Below are 17,964 nucleotides of genomic sequence, written 5' to 3' on the forward strand. Positions count from 1 at the left end.
CAGCAAAAGTCTTTTCATGTTAATTTTGCTGGGTTTTTGGGCCGAGCGGATCTTTATATGGATAGAAAAAAAGTCATTTCAAAAGTCTGTTTTTTTTGCGAATTTGGAAAAAATTTGTATTTTTAATTGGCTGCTACATATACTGAAGCAGCAGCGGATCAAGACTAAACAGCATTGCACCACTGCAGCCATGATAAAAGTGTGGAGTTATTCGTTGGTTTTCCTTTCTAAAGTTATGAACTATCAGTTCTTAATAATAAACTGCATTTTTTTGACAGATTGATGGTTCCTCAGAATCGCAAAAGGTGGTGGAGCAGACCTGCTTACCACATTATAAGCAAAAGTGAGCAATAACAATGCACGTAAAATGTTTGATGCAAAAATGCAGACTCATGAAAAGACTTTTGTTTGACCCATGATTTGACAATGTATTAAACATGGTGAAAAAAGACCCACGAAAAGATTTCTTCTAGACTTATGATTTGACTCCTCAAAAGTTTCGATCGAGGAGAAGTCCAGAACCCGAGTTTGGTCGAGCAAAACTCCAGCTTAACTTTTTGGATCAAGCATGTCCACAGTGACAAGGTTTGGGTCGAGAATAAGTCCAGGTGAATAATAAAGTCGAGCAAAGTTCTTTTCATAGCTCTTTTGGGTCCAGCATGGTTTAATCATACCAATTTTTGGTCTTTCATGGTCCTTTCATAGGTCGACGTCTATAGTAGGGTATTCTTGATGAAGTTACCTGATGAAGTTTCTTGATGAAGTTTCATCAAATTCATTTTTTCAAAAGAGTGGAAAGTATAGACTTTTAAGGTTTGAATATGAAAATTATGAGAGATAGGTGGTTTTGAAGTTTTCTGTTGAGTGTGATAAATTATAAATAAACGTGCTCTATCCGCTCGGAAACAATTACATCAAAATCATTTTTAAAATTTAAAAAAATTATTTTCTGAGCAATCACTACTTTTCGGTGAGAAACATCAGACGTTTATTGCACTCGTACAACGGGCAGACTCTTATGCGTTGTCTTGTTGAAATCACAGATATGGTTTTGTTATCATTTTTTTCAACCGCAAGTATGTAAATTCAGGCAAAATAACCTAACGGTTAAATATTTAATAAATTGATAATGCTTAGTTTAAATAAATTTGTAACTATAATAGCACATTTACGGAAAATTTATTCCATCAGTGCAAATTTCAATACATTTCAGTTTAAGAGTCAATGAAATTTACGCGTCTCAACCAGAGACGTACATTTCACAATAGACTTGCAGCTTAATTTTTGCCTAGTTTTTTTGGGGCAAAATATAACAAACGAGATGTTCACGACTTCACTTCCAAATTTATCCAAAATTCCTGCCACTTGCTAATGATGGCCGAATTTTCATTTCTTCCATATATTATTTCTATTATTAGTCGCCTAAATTCGAACTAAGTTCATTCGAGGCATCATTCATGTTCACGGCCACTTTTTTCTGCTCATGTGCTAAAGTATAATTATGAACTTTGAACATCAGAATATCTCGGCCTGGTCATAATTTTAATTTTCAATCTCAGTTCGCAACAATTTGTTCAGCCCCCTGCTGAACCATTTTCACTTCCTGTAAAATGAAAATCATTTCACATTTACGAGAAATCTGTACAATAGATCTAACGTAAATAAAATGGCAAACATATTCGAACAGTAATCGCCATATTTCGTTATGAAAAGCTTAAGTTTGAAAAATATCGGCAGGTACTATGTGGTCGGCTATACCTTTCCTTTAAAAAATTTAATTGCTTTTCCTTTCAAGAAGGAGAAAATACTGAAAAATGTTGCTGATAGGAAACCCACGGGCTGAGGAAAAGGTTTTAGCTGGGAAAAAAACCACTTTCGAAGACTAAAACACATACGTTTCCTCTGATAACAGCCCCCACTAATGTATTCACTTCTTTCCTGTTTTCTTTTCGTTCAAACATAAACAACAAAATAACGAATCACCAAAAAAGCATTCATTAAAAAACGGATATCTTTTTGTACTTTTTCTGAAATTTGGGGAAAAGTTGCCCGAAAACGTTTCATAATTTATTGTTTGCAAAGTTTAATAATTTTTTGGTGGATTTAGATACTATTTCAAATTATATTCTTTTTCCTTTCAGACGCAATTAAAATTTGAGGAGCCATGGAATTTGAAAGTGCTCTGATTTGAATTGCTTCAAAGCTAATGCAATTCTTACTTCAAATTTTTCGCTCTATCTTCACCTGTACGCAATTTATCTATCGTTACAGAACTTGATTATTTTCTATTTCTCTCCAAAAATTTGTATAAACTCTTCTGCCGAATTGAGATTCAATTGAGCTGAGAAAACTAACTTTAAAACTTAACAGGTGCTCCGTTGGTCAGTAAAGTCATGAAAAAAGCTCGTTATCTTATGTTTTCATTGATTTTCTGTGTTTTGATTGCCGTGTCAATAACTATGATTTCTGATCTTCAGTTTTCAATTCGATTTCTTGCAAATACAACTTTAGATGGCTCACTAACTTTAGCTATCAGTGATATTGCTTTATATTCTTGGTTGAGGGTTTTACCGGTTAAAGCTCAGAATAATTTCTCAGTTTATGACATGAATCGGGCTATTGTGTCGCCTCGCAAGCTTCGATCCACGTTAGTTCCTATTAGTTGATAGTTACTGCCCCAAGTTATTTACTGTGACCCCCAATGAAAAATTAGTGGTCATGTAATGTATCCCCTTCCCTCAAAGTACCTTAGATATACCATAATAGGAGGCTATAATGGGAAATAACCAAAGTTTTTAAAGGTTATTCTTTTTGTGAACTCCAGCTTAGGTTGAGGAGCAAAATATATAGAACCCTCAAACTTCAATCGTCAGGTGGCATTTCCGGATGCCCCCAAAGTTTAGTCGCCCCAAAATTCATATTATTTGCTACCCGTAAAATGAATTACTGTGTTTTGGCATGTGTTCCATGATGGCGGAAATTATAGCCTCAAATCCCCTTTTTTTCCACATCATTTCACACTTACCTTAATAGGGGCGGGGGAGGGGAGGGAAGGGGGGTCTATATGTCATATGTCCATAAGCTGAGGGTATACTGGAAAATAGCTAAGTTTTTCAAATTTTTTTTTATCTATCAATATTGTCGTAAAGAAGTGTTAGAAAACGTATTCATTATTATCTTTGAGTGAGCTAAAAACGTACATGTTCGGATTTGAGCCGACTCAGTGACGTGAGTTTTTGCACAATTATGCGTTCTCAGGTATTGAACTCCTCGTCTTGTCAAATTTTTCACTTTTCAACGCAACCCAAGAAACGAAGTCAATTAAAAATTAAGAAGCAGCATCAAATTCCCATTCGTCTGTCTTGAATTATAAACAGGAAGACGTTGGGTGATTTAAACATTAAGTAAACGTTCAAAAAAACGTCAGGCAAAGTAGCCTGATCTGCCAATAACTGTTCTTTTTCTTCCCCCAGCCAGGACTTCTTCACAGCAAGTCCTCTTCACATTCAAGATTTATTAATCATAGTTGACAAATATTCAAAACCCGACAAAAAAACATTGGACACAAAATACTGATACATGTTATAGTGGTACTGAGTCTGTTAAATCTCTCAAGTTTGTCAAATTTTTAAAAATAGCAAAAACACAGTGGATACTGATCAATTTTTGGTAGAGGTAAAAGCGAAGAATATACAGAAAAGTTTTTGGAAACTACTGCAACTGATTTATTCGAAGTATTTTATTACAATTTTATGCTTGTAAAAAAATTATGGAACCACAAGACTTCTAATGGCAGTTTTATGCTCATACTTGACATATAGGCAATTTTCATGTTAATCAAATATCAGTAGTATCCAGAAGAAAAAAAGAAACCAAGATCCATCAAAAAAAGGAGCAATTGTATTACAACAATAAGTATTTTTTAAAAAAAAAACACTCCAGTTTTTAATAACAATTTAAATTTTTAAAATAATTTGGAATGATGATTTGCTGAATTCTCTGGAAGTTCCACAATAATCAGTTTCTCCAATTTACAAAATTAAATTAAGAAAAAAGAAACTATGATTGAAGTCTTCGGAGAAAAATCTTAAAAGGACTAAAATCTCGAAATCTAGTGTTTGGTATCAGTTGCACGATGTTGATTGTTACTTTTCTATGTTATTCAAATATCTTTTTTTCCACTGAATTTTATGTCCCAAACTATCAGATAAAAGTCAGCTGCACTCACGAACTAATGTGAGCGATTCAGTTAATTATAATCATTTTCTGAAAAAAACGCGCTCTCATTTTTTCTTGCCTAACTGAGCTCAAGATTCAAAAAAGAAGTTTGAGAATTTTTCATATATTTTTTGAACGAGCTCCCAATTTTTTTGTTTGCCGTAGAACTTTTTCTTTGCTGACTACATATCCTCAATCAGACAATCTTTCTTTACTAGGTCACACGTGGTTTTGCATAAAGGATTCTGAATAAAACACAACTGCAACTCAGCGATGCGGAAGAAGACCATGCTCTGCTCTAGCAAGAGGCCATTCCATATTGATTTTTTGTTAGTTTGCAAAATACTATCGATGAACATTTTTTCATTCAAATAATGCATTTGAAAAAATGTAAGCTCGTCTGAAAACATTTCTGTTGAGATGTACAAAAAGTTGAAGTCTGCATAAAATTCAGTGAACAGAGAACTGAGATTTGCAATCTTTGAGATAAGAACATTGAGGAAGAACAATGGACATTTTTTCAGGAAATAATTGATGTTTCAATCAAAGGTTGAGATTGGAGTATCTCGATGGATAGAAACTTGGGTTCTTTCCCATTATAGCCCCCCCAGCTTAGTGGTCAGATAACCTATAGCCCCCCCCCCCAATCATGGTAATTATACCATAATGGGGGGCTATAATTTCATGGGGGGGCTATAATGGGAAAGACCCGAAACTTGTTTGAGTTGGTCATTCGCCAAATTTTTAGATTGAGCAAAAAAGTTTTTAAAAAAACAAGATGCGCATCAACGGTAGATTAGAGCAGGAAATAAAACCTTTTTCACTGGTGGTGCAACTGCTGAAGTAACGCGTCTGATAACAGATTTTTGGTTTACTTTTTTAGTTACACTAAAATTTTCGCAGATAAATTTAAACAATTGATTTTTTCTTCTGATTTCAACAATCAAATTAGGTTTTCAAAACAAATCGAAAACAACGAGTAATTCGGTTTTAAAATTAATCAGCAATGGTTGTAGTTTTATAGTTAGTTGGAGCTAAATATTGCAATCTGGAGCATACAAAAAACTTTCATTGTCACTTTTCTGTTTTTAGGATAGCTGATAATGACAACTCACTTGAATTTGTGGTTCTTAATACAATTAGTAAACTCTTCCCAGGTTGGAGGTCTGCGTTTTTGATCAGACATTTAAAAACCCAAAACGGGGGGAAGCGTTTTTGATTACATGGACGAGCGCAATATTAAAAATGTCTACATGAACGAGCTTCCTAGTCGAAGTCCGCCTAAAGTCTGATCATTAACATGCTTAATTCTGATAATTAACGAGCTCAATTCTGATCATTATCGAGCTAAGTTTTGATCATTAACGAGCTAAAATTTGATCATTATCGAGATTAATTTTTTGAGCGCAGACTTTAGGATGATGATAAAATAACATTATGTCGCAAACTTATCTCAAGCTGGTTGAAAAAACCAAGTTTTGAGATATTCCTGTATTTTCTGGTGTTGTTTCCCTTCTCCTTTTCATCCGGGCTGGGGACTGGCTATGGCGGAGCTACAAACAGAAAACTATAGGAGAATCGAGTCTGAGCAAAACTAATGCCTAGTGAAGAAAAAATGCGGGTAATTTTCTGCTCATAACTTTATTGCAATGCCTCTTCAGTGATGAACTTTTCAACTCGTGGCTAAATTGGCGTGAAAGTGGAAAGAGCGAAACGAATTCAAATGTTATACTTAAAAAATCGAATTCTTTTACAGGTTTTCATTAGTATCAGTTTTAGACCGTGTAACACTGAAACAAAGGGGTTAAATTTGTTGTATCTATCTATCAATTATTAAAAGAATAACACATGAACATCCGATTCTAGGACAAAAACTAGTGCTGTCAATCAATTTCTTACTTTCGTTTTTTATCCCATTGCAATGTCAACTCTGTCAATAAGCAGGTCAGTGTTTTCATCAGATTGGACCAAAAAATTTTGATCGTAGAATGAAGACTAACATGTTCTTACTGACACTTACTCCAACGAGAAATTCTCTAACCAATAACTAAAAGTAAAACTTATATGACTTTGTTTCCGAGTTTGAATCAATTGATCACGATGCATTTCAAGGATGTTTTTAATCCTCATTTTTTTTTCTTTTTAATTAAATGATTTCTTCAGAACAGTTAGAGAATGAGAAAAACGGATGAAAATTTCATATGGCACATGCAGTGATTGTGGTGGAATAAATTGAAGTGTAATTTCTGTATTAGAACAAAAAGCTCGAAGATAAAGAATGTGGCGAAAACAAAAATGTTTACAACGAAATTGGATGATTTTGAACGCAAACAGTTTTGATATTTTGTTTTTCTCATAATAATGAGGATTTACAGAATTTTTTGCATACATAAAAATTTTCATTTACAGAAGTTATTTTTTTCCGACCCCACTTGTGGGGGAGGGAACTATATACTCAAATTCAATTTTTTGTTCAGTCAATTTTGGCCGATCGATATATTTATCGTCGAGAAATGTGAGTGGTATCATTAAAAAGCTCGTCCAGCCTAGAATATGAAAATAGAATTTTTTTCGAATTTCGTTTTTTTCCAGGAGTTATCGAGGATTGAATTTTTGTGTGAACACGTCATATTTGGTATGATTTCGTTCACTTTTAGTGTAATTTTTCTTCAAATTATGATCAATTCTTTAAAAAATTTTCATTCAAAATTACATTCCACGCCACAAAAAGCATCAATTTCGGATTCCTGAAACACAAAGGCTGATAAAAAAGACTAGTCATGGTCTCATAGAGAAGTTTTTTATTGAAAAAAAAATCGAATTCTATTTGAGAGCTGTTTGTTTTTAGAAAACTTCATATTTTCAGGTCACCTATAGACTGGCCACTTTTCATATCAATGTTTGGTTAATGATAAACCTCATTTAAAGTAAAATGACGCCTAATGAACAAAAAACACGTTTTCAAGGAATCGCACATATTTTTATGGCTTCGACTCAGAGCTTTTGTAATTTATAAAGAAGTTTTGATTCTCTTTTTGAGGTTTCACTGAATTTTTGGAGCCCTATGGCATAGAATCGTTGACTGAAAGTGCGATGGGTTTTGTAATGGGCATTAGTGAAGCTATTCAGTAATTTGATTGGACAGCAAATGACTGTTAAGACTTTATATATATATATATATATATATATATTTTCGAACAAATTTTTTTAAAATATAAACCAACCATAAACTTAGTTTTTTTAAACTGTAAGTCAGTCTCCGTACTGAGAGGATCCTCTCCCTTTCTACTGCAACAGAAACTAATCTGTTTAGCAGTTTTATCTTCTAACTTTTGGTTTTATGACTTCGATGACACAAGATTTCAAAAACAATTTTAAAATTTTTGGATTTTTTTGTATTTTTGAATCTTTTTGAAATCTTATCACATTATCCTAATATTGACAGCTACCATTGAGAAAGTTTTAAGAAGATGTTAAATGGAGCATACATAAGATTTTAAATTTTCAGATAAAAGGATATGGTTTATATGGCTGCGACATTTTCTTCTCGCACTTTTCTAATGAATTATTGGTTTCTGTGTTTGTTTTTATTCTCATAGTCATAAGACTTATTGGGATATCTCATTGATTACACATGCATGAAAAACATCTTTGTCTTTCTATCGAGTCATGACTGAGTGTATTTGTTGACTTCTTTTGAAAGCTATTGAATTTAATGGCTGTTAAGAGTTCAAAAATAATTTTTTGCAAAAAGTTTTTGAACATTAACCAGTCTTGAAATTATCTTCGTGAACTATACGAACGTCTCAGTAATTACCGGAACTCCTTCTTTCCTACTTCAACAAAAATAATCTAATTTGCAGCTTTATCTTTTAACTATTGGTTTGATAAAATCGATGCTCGAGTTTTCTTAAATTTTTCGGACACTTGGAAAGTTTTTGGATTTCCTTTCGGTTCTTCTGCAATCTCATGACATTTTCTTATTCGTGCTAGTTTCAATTGGCTTAAAAAGTACGTTCAATGGATCATAGATAATGTTTTCAATGATAAGCTTATTGTTTAAATGGCTTCCACACATTCTTCTCGCACTTTTCTACTGATTTTTTGGTTTTTGCCTGTAATTGTTGTTGTTTTCATAGTAATAAGACTTTTTATGATATCTTATTGATTACCCATGCAAGACAGACATCTTTGTTTTTCTATCGAGTCATGACTGAGCGTATTTGTTGACTTCTGTTGAAGCTACCGAATTTAATGGCTGTTAAATCTTCAAAAATAATTTTTCGAAAAATTTTTTTTGAACCTTAACCAATCGTAAATTTAACTTCATGAAATGTACGAAAGCCTCAGTAATTACCGGAACTCCTTTTTTCCTAGTTCAGCAAAAAAATATAGAATTTTCGGCTTTATCGTCTAACTAGTGGTTTGATAAATTAGATGCGCGAGTTTTCATAAATTTTTTTGGACATTTGGAAAATTTTTGGACTTGTTTGTGGTTCTTCTGAAATCTCATCACCATCACATTATCTTATTAGTGTTAGTTCCAATTAGTTCCATTTAGAAAGTATGTTCAATGGATCGTAGATAAAGTTTTCAAAGAAAAGCTTATTGTTTAAGTGGCCTCGACACTTTCTATTCGCACTTTTCTACTGAATTTTTGGTTTTTGCCTGTATTTGTTGTTGTTTTCTTAGTCAATGACTTATTGTAATCTCTTACCGTATCGATGACTTGTCAACGACAAAGATTTTAGTCGTCCCTTCGGGGCATAATTCTTATGCTCCCATCGAGCGGTTTTATTGCCTTTCTCTGAAAGTAATTGAGTTTAATGACATTGATACTACAGGTTTTTCAGAAATTTCGTGGTTTCAATGTATTTGCTCATATGTATTGCTATTTTGAAGTCATAATGAAACAAAGAAGATAAAGTTCTGAAAATCTTAATGGAAGATAGAAAAGACCTAACCGAAAAGTTGTTTTTTAATTGCTTCGACAATTTTCTCGCTCAATTTCATTTGAATTAGTGGTTTTTGCCTATTTTTTATCTTTAAGTAGGCATAAAATGCTGAACAATCTCAAAAGCTTGTAATTGAGTATTCGAGGATTGATGTTACCCAAAGCAGTCATTTTATAGCAAATAGTCTCAAATTTATGTTACTATACATTTTCAAAGATTTTTTAATTTTTTCAGTTTTTGTTGTTTTTTATCGTCAACTTGTAGCTTATTCTCACCATTGAAAGGTCTAATTCACTTTTTTGTATTCCACAAATTTAAATGACCGGTAATATCAAGTCGTAACTGATGTTTTGTTTGTGGACAATATGCGTTTAAATAAAGTTTTTAGATGTGTACTTGTGTCTCTTTTTCTTTTTTAGCACATTCGCGTAAAAACAGATCCCAATGATTTTCAAATGTGGCCCAAATGCACTTATTTAACCTTGCAGTATAATTTTAGTTGCATTAGAATGATTGAAAATGGAACGAAGAATGCATAGTATTCAGATAAAAGCTAATGATTTTAATGGCTTCAATAATTTGTGTTTTCGCAATTTGTTTAATTTTTTGAGTTTTTTTTGCTTCTGTAGTCCGTTGCTATGACTTAATCTAACGAACGACAGGTCCTATTCGTTGCATAATGAATGTTTAGTAAACTTATCATGAATTATTTTGTTAAAAGCTAATGATTTTTAAGACTTTAGAAATTATTTGGTTTAAAAAAGTTGATTGATTTTTCAATTTCACCTTATTATTTCCTTTTGTCGACTTTGTTGCCTAGTCTCATTAAGGAAAATTGCCATCTGCTGTATAGTATGGACAAAGTAAAAATGTGCAGTTAAGGTATTATAAAATTGCATATTAGCGTTGTTACCAGGTGCGTTCAAATTTAGATACTTAGTTTTTGCCGTTTAATTTTTGTTTTTGCTTCTTTTGTTGGTTGTTTTTTCCCGTAGTTTTTTCAATGAAAGATCCCCTCAGCGCTGTAATGAGGCATGGCGTTATGTAATTCAATAAGTAATTTGGTTTTTAAACGTTTTTTCAAACATCTTTTTTATTATGTCTTCGTTTGGTTGACAATTAAGTCAAAAGTGTCGATGACGTCGGGCTGAACATCATGTGCGAACGCAACTTAACGAGCATCCAAGTTTTAATTATCTTTGAGTTCAGTAGGCTGAACAAAAAGTTTTGAGACACTTTTTTGATAACGAATTTTTTTTAAAAAAAGAGGCTACTTTTGGATTTAGTTTGTTTGCTGAGATCAACTCCGTTTGAAAACATGTGGAAAAGATTTTGGAGAAAAGATTGAAAACTGTTTTGCTGACATGTCCTGTTATAATAACTTGTATCTTTTAGATGCTTGAAAGTACAGATAAACTTCCTATCAGCTAATCTGTGCCAAAAAAAATTGCGTTTTAATAAAACTCATTAAAAAAAGTTTTTATACACTTCTCAAATTCATCATACTTGAATAGTAGTCTTAAAGACATTTAAGGAAATTATTTAAAATAAGCAAGTTTTAGGAACGCGATATGGTACGAACGGATTTATATACGTCATTTTATACAAGCATCTATTATTAGAGTGTTTTCGGGAAGTGTGCAACTTTTTTTAGTCAAACCCTAGTTAAACCCGAGATAATATTAGCGTAAAGCTAAGATGAGCGTTAAATGAGCGTAAATGAGCGAAAGTTAGATGAGAGTAAACCTTTGAAATAAAAAACTACAATATTTTTGTTTCAAGTTGAATTATTAATTTTGGTTACCGTGTTTTACTTGATTTAAAAGAATAAAAAGGAGCAAATCCATTCTTTTTCTGACCCCCCCCCCAAGGAAGGAACCATAAATTTGCCTTCGTCGCCGAAAAATAATTTAAGTACAAATAATTTAAGTAAATATCTTGGATAAGGACTCCAAGATTCAATGAACGAACCATTGACTGTCTTGAGGTATTTTTCACCATCCAGAAAGTATTGGTATTGATTTTTTGTTTAAACCATTTTTGCGCGTTTCTGACTTTTTCAATGTCAAGTTTATGGCTTGCAAGCTTTCAGTGACTCCACTTATGACTTGTATGTGATTTTCAAGAAACAGAAAAAGGGTTGCCGTTGACGTTTCTGATTTTTGAGCAATTTCTGAAAACAATGATGTTTGAAATTGAGTGTTCTAATAGTAGGGATACTAAAACCAATCGAAAAATAATGTGACCAAAAGTCTTGTTTTTTCATTGCTGTATTTATTTCCCTGGAAATTACATTGAGAGATTACTTTGTTAGAACAAGAATTTTAAAGTGAAATTTCCAATTGCAGAAGCGGTTTTCGCTATAATTATCTTGTACTGGTAAAAACAGTGATAAAAAAAAATGATTTGATGTTCGTTACATCAATTTTTTAGACAAAGGCTTCATAGGCCAACAAGGAGGCTAGGTGATGTGCGTTTGTACATAAAGCTCCAACCCCGCTCATCCCAACTATTATTTCAATTGTCTACGAAATGGGGAACAGATGAGCAAAACTCAAAAATTCACATGATCTTCCAAAAGAAATTTCCGTTGTACGAACAAAAAATTACCTTAAAATTCCTAGCAGCTAATCTGTGCTAAAAGAATTGCGTTTTGATAAAATTCATTAAAAAAATTTTTTAAACAGTTCTCAAATTCAGAACACTTGAACAGTAGTCTTAAAGACATTTAAGGAATTTATTTAAAATAAGCACTTTTTTTGGAACGCGAAATGGTACGAACGGATTTATATATGTCTTTTTATACAAGCATTAATTAAATAACTACAAAGTTTTATATTAAATAACTACATTTTTTTTAAAACTTTAATTTAAATATTTTAATATTTAAATTAAATAACTACAATATTTTTGTTTCAAGTTGAGTTATTAAGTTTGGTTACTGTGTTTTACTTGTTTTGAAAGAGCAAAAATGAGCAAATCTATTCTTTTTCTGACCCCACTCCCCAGGGAAGGAACCAAAAATTTCCTTTGTCGCCGAAAAATGCACAAGTAATTTAAGTAAATATCTTGGATGAGGACTCCAAGATTCAATAAACAATTGACTGTCTTGAGGTATTTTTCACCATCCAGAAAATATTGATTTTTTGTTTAAACCCTTTTTGCGCTTTTCTGACTTTTTTCATTGTCAAGTTTATTGCTTGCAGGCTTTCAGTGACTCCACTTATGACTTGTATATGTTTTTCAAGAAACAGAAAAGGGGTTGCCGTTGACGTTTCTGATTTTTGAGCAATTTCTGAAAACAACGATGTTTGAAATTGAGTGTACTATTGGTATGGATACTAAAACCAATCGAAAAAAAATGTGAACAAAAGTTTTTTTTTGCTGTAATTATTTCCCTGGAAATTACATTGAGAGATTACTTTGTTGGAACAAGAATTTTAAAGAAGTGAAATTTTCAATTGCAGCAGCGGTTTTTCTTGTACTGGTATAGAATGACAACAGTGGTAAAAAATATATAATTTGCAGTTCGTTACAACATTTTTTTAAGACAAAGGCTTCATAGGCCAACAAGGAGGCTCGGCGATGTGCGTTTGTACATAAAGCACCAACACCCTTCATCCCAACTTTTATTTTAATTGTCTACCAAATGGGGAACAGGTGAACAAAACTCAAAAATTCACATGATCTTCCAAAAGAAATTTCCGTTGTACGAACAAAAAATTACCTTAAATTTCCTAGCAGCTAATCTGTGCTAAAAGAATTGCGTTTTGATAAAATTAAATAATTAAATTTTTTATACACTTCTCAAGTTCATCATACTTGAATAGTAGTCTTGAAGACATTAAAGGAATTTATATTAAATAAACAAATTTTTGGAACGCGAAATGGTACGAACGTATTTATATACGTCATTTTATACAAGCATGTATTAATAGAGTGTTTTCAGTAACGGTGCAACATTTTTTAGTTAAACCTGAGTTAAACTCGAGTTAATATAAGTTTAAGAACATGAGCGTAAACTTTTAAATTAATTGACTACAATATTTTTGTTTCAAATTGAATTATTAATTTTGGTTTCTCTGTTTTACTTGCTTTAAAAGAATAAAAAGGAGCAAATCTATTCTTTTTCTGACTTCTGACACCCCCCCCCCCCCAAGGAAAGAACCATAAATTTGCCTTCGTCGCCAAAAAAAGCACCAATAATTTAGGTAAATATCTTGGATAAAGACTCCGAGATTCAATGAACCATTGACTGTCTTGAGGTATTTTTCACCATCCAGAAAATTTTGATTTTTTGTTTTTAACCATTTTTGCGCGTTTCTGACTTTTTCATTGTCAAGTTTATGGCTTGCAAGCTTTCAGTGACTCCACTTATGACTTGTATATGATTTTCAAGAAACAGAAAAGGGGTTGCCGTTGACGTTTCTGATTTTTGAGCAATTTCTGAAAACAATGATGTTTGAAATTGAGTATACTAATAGTAGAGATACTAAAACCAATCGAAAAAATAATGTGAACAAAAGTTTTTTTTTATTGCTGTAATTATTTCCCTGGAAAATACATTGAGAAATTAGAATTTTAGAACAAGATCTTTTAAGAAGTGAAATTTCCAATTGCAGCAGCGGTTTTTCTAGTACTGGTATAGAATGACAACAGTGGTAAAAAAATTATAATTTGCCGTTCGTTACATCAATTTTTTAAGACAAAGGCTTCATAGGCCAACAAGGAGGCTCGGCGATGTGCGTTTGTACATAAAGCACCAAAACCGCTCATCCCAACTTTTATTTTAATTGTCTACCAAATGGGGAACAGGTGAACAAAACTCAAAAATTCACATAGTTTTCCAAAAAAAAATTACTGGTGTACAAACAAAAAATTGCTTTAAACTTCCTAGCAGCTAATCTGTGCTAAAAGAATTGCGTTTTATTAAAATTTATTAAAAAAGTTTTTATACACTTTTCAAATTCATCACACTTGAATAGTAGTCCTAAAAACCTTTACGGAGTTTAATTAAAATAAGCAAGTTTTAGAAACGCGATATGGTACGAACGGATTTACATACGTCATTTTATACAAGCATGTATTATTAAAGTGTTTTCGGTAAGTTTGCCAAATTTTTTATTTCGCCCGAGTTAAAATTAGTCTAAAAACATGAGCGTAAACCTCTAAATTAAATAACTGCAAGTTGAATTAATAATTTTGGTTATTGTGTTTTACTTGTTTTAAAACAATAAAAAGGGACGAATCTGTTCTTTTTCTGACACCCTCAGGGAAAGAACCATAAATTTTCCTTTGTCCCCAACAAATGCACAAGTAATTTAGGTAAATATCCTGGATAAAGACTCCAAGGTTCAATGAACCATTTACTGTCTTGAGGTATTTTTCACCATCCAGAAAGTATTGATTTTTTGTTTAAACCCTTTTTGCGCTTTTCTGACTTTTTTCATTGTCAAGTTTATTGCTTGCAGGCTTTCAGTGACTCCACTTATGACTTGTATATGTTTTTCAAGAAACAGAAAAGGGGTTGCCGTTGACGTTTCTGATTTTTGAGCAATTTCTGAAAACAATGATGTTTGAAATTTAGTGTACTAATGGTAGGGATACTAAAACCAATCGAAAAACAATGTGACCAAAAGTTTTGTTTTTTCATTGCTGTATTTATTTCCCTGGAAATTACATTGAGAGATTACTTTGTTAGAACAAGAATTTTAAAGAAGTGAAAATTCCAATTGCAGCAGCGGTTTTCGCTATAATTATCTTGTACTGGTAAAAACAGTGATAAAAAATAATGATTTGCAGTTCGTTACATCAATTTTTTAAGACAAAGGCTTCATAGGCCAACAAGGAGGCTCGATGATGTGCGTTTGTACATAAAGCTCCGACCCCGCTCATCCAATTTTTTTTTAATTGTCTACCAAATGGGGAACAGATGAACAAAACTCAAAAATTCACAAAATGTTCCAAATGTAATCACTGGTGTACGAACAAATCATTGCTTTAAACTTAAACCAATAAGCAATTACATTAGTGTAGCTATTAGAGAGCCTAACGGACCTTTTATTAAGAGGACTACGAGACAAGACAAATAGCACAATCAAATATAAGCAACAAGTATTAAGTACTGCCACAATTCAATTTTTTTAAAATTAAATATACCTAATAACAAAGTCCAAAAAGCATCTTATAAAACTTACAAATAAATTTGTATTTTTTGAACAAAAAATAGAATTTGGATTTAAATAACTCTAGGTAACAATTAGAAGATGACCAAGTTAAAGAAAATGACGAAGTCAAAAATTAAGCTTTAATTTTTTTTAAAAAGAAATGGTTTCAAAGTTAGAAAAACCCTTAGATCTTTAACTATTAACTCAGAATATTGCAATGCTTCTTTTAAACCATGATAAGAAGCCATTGAGTTCTGTTTTTATAATAAAACAATCATCGAGTTCAAAAACCGACAAAAAGCAAAAAAAAAATTTAAATTCTTCGATTAAAAGGTTTCGGAGCCGGGTAGAGCATATTCTTTTCAGCGAAAAGTTTAGATATGTTTAATTTGCCTCTTCAACGCTAGCAATGTGATATGCAGTTTCAATGGTGGACAACTTTAAAACTAGATAAAAATAACTAAAAGGGTCAAAATTCCAAAAAGTAGTTATCTTTTTGAAAACACATAATTTTGAATTCATGAATACAATCAACTATCAAAATAAATCGTCTAATATTGTCACTTAAACATCCATAACGCATGAAACCATTGAGGTGTGTACTTAACCATATAACGTCGTACGACAAAAAGCAACGAATACATAAAAAAATAAGAAAATAATTAAATTTTCTGAGAAAACAGTTTCGGAGTCGTTTAGAGCTCAATCCATTCACTGAAAAAATGGATATTTTCAATTACGCTTTTCAAACACCAACAATTTGTCATATCACATGCCGTTGATGAGACTACTTAACACTTCGACAAAAAGAGCAAAATGGTCAAAGTTACAAACTAGAGTTAATTTTTTGAAAACAAGTAATTTTATAAGCATGAAAATCGTCAGCTATCACCCTAAATCGTCAAAAATTCTCCCTTAAACCCCCGAAATTTTCTGAGAGACCTCTGCCGGTTTTCAAAATACATCTGTAGTCTATAAAAGGCATGGCAAATGCAGACAAAATTGAAAAACTTAATTAATGGTTCCGATAAAGAACTATATTTGTTTAGAGTCGAACCTGTTTAACTCGCTAAAAAGAATAGTTATCAGGTAAACAAGAAATAAGAAGAACGGTAATTTTGGTTACATTTGTTTAAATTGTTAGAAAACAACTAATTTAGGTCATGAAAAGCATTAGCATTGCACTGAAATATTTAAATAGTTCCATTTTTACCACCCAAGGAAGCTATTTTGATCTGACATAAGAGAGAATATGCCATACGTCCACAAAAAGAATGAAAAATACCAACAAAAGAATCCAGTAAATTTTGAGAGAAAACTGTGTTGAATCGGTGTGAGAAAATGCAATCCGTGATGAGTAGATACAAAAATATTCGAAATTTCCTATTGAGACTTCCTAGAAAATAAATAATGATAAGACTTGTTAATAATTTGATTAATTTGACACTACAAAAATAATTAATCGCAAAACTATGCAAAAATCTAAAAATTAAAGAAAAAACTTAGCGAAACTTGTAGTATCAAGGCCAAAAAACCGTTCCATAAAACACAAGGCCGCTATGATGACAAAATTGTAGGCCATGAGAACGCAATAATATTTGTCTCCGCTGTCACTGGGCTATAGGTTTATTAACATAAAATAGTTATGAAGGAGAATGATTTTAACGAGAATTTTTTTTCAATAGTTTTTTTTATAATTAGAGCAGCCTTAAGATAATAACTGAAACATATTAGATATATTTTTTGCTTTTTATGAGATTTTTAACGCCAATGGGCCTATAATGAAAAAGACTAAGTCGTAAGACTTTTAAATACTCATTAATACAGACGGAACTCTGACAATTTCACCAACAATTTCACGCAGAAAATGTGTTAAAACCAAAGAAACCATGAGATTTTAACTGAACTGGTAATTGTGCTATTTGAGTTGGCTAACGGGCAAGAAAATCATTTGAAAAAAATCGGGTCTGCAGTTAACATAAAAGGACAAAAAAATCAAAATTTTTTCACAAAAGACAGCACCCGAAAGCAGTCCGAATAAAATTTAGTTCGTAAGAATCCTCCATGAGCCCAAAAACCAGCCATGCAAATGGTGACCCTAGTTGTCCAAACACGTTGATTGTCCTAGTATTATAGATGTGAATAATTGTCAAATAAAATAAATTACCAATAAACGTGAAATAAAATTGTCGCATTTTTGTTATACATTGTTTTAAATCAGAAACCGCAAAACTTTTAGTTCTAGAAAACCCTCCGAGGAAGCGGAATCTTACATAATTCTCTTTGGAGTTTCCATAGATTGCGAGAGCAGTTTTAATGACTATACTTACGTCAATACAAAACGAAGTGAGCTAGAGCTGCAAAATTGGTGCAATTTTTGTTGAAAAGAACGCTGAATTTTAAAAATTTTAGCCTAAATTTTTGTCCAAAAGTTTGATCAGATGGTTCAGAAAAACTCTTTCGACTTGAAAACTCAAACCAGTTTTTTTTATAAACAACTTTTTTAACAATTTTTACTCATTTTTAGCAAAATGGCAAAAAAAACTTTTAGTAAAAATCCGGAAAATGTGATCTGAAACAACGGAATTTAATGAAATGTTCACAAAAATTTTAGCCTCGATAAC

At 32.0% G+C, this 17,964-nt stretch overlaps 1 protein-coding gene across 1 annotated transcript in view; it reads left to right on the forward strand.

Annotated features, from left to right (window-relative positions):
* The first annotated feature begins 1,953 nt into the window (after positions 1 to 1,953).
* The window catches only part of LOC142350734 (type 2 lactosamine alpha-2,3-sialyltransferase-like), a 28,539-nt gene continuing 12,528 nt past the window's right edge, over positions 1,954 to 17,964 (forward strand). Inside the window, exon 1 of the mRNA XM_075402683.1 lies at positions 1,954 to 2,647. Within this exon, the coding sequence (XP_075258798.1) occupies positions 2,394 to 2,647 (254 nt within the window). The 5' untranslated portion in view covers positions 1,954 to 2,393. The remainder of the gene's footprint in view (positions 2,648 to 17,964) is intronic.

The sequence above is a fragment of the Convolutriloba macropyga genome, chromosome 12, assembly GCF_964194025.1.
Source record: "Convolutriloba macropyga chromosome 12, txConMacr16.3, whole genome shotgun sequence".
NCBI lineage: Eukaryota > Metazoa > Xenacoelomorpha > Acoela > Convolutidae > Convolutriloba > Convolutriloba macropyga.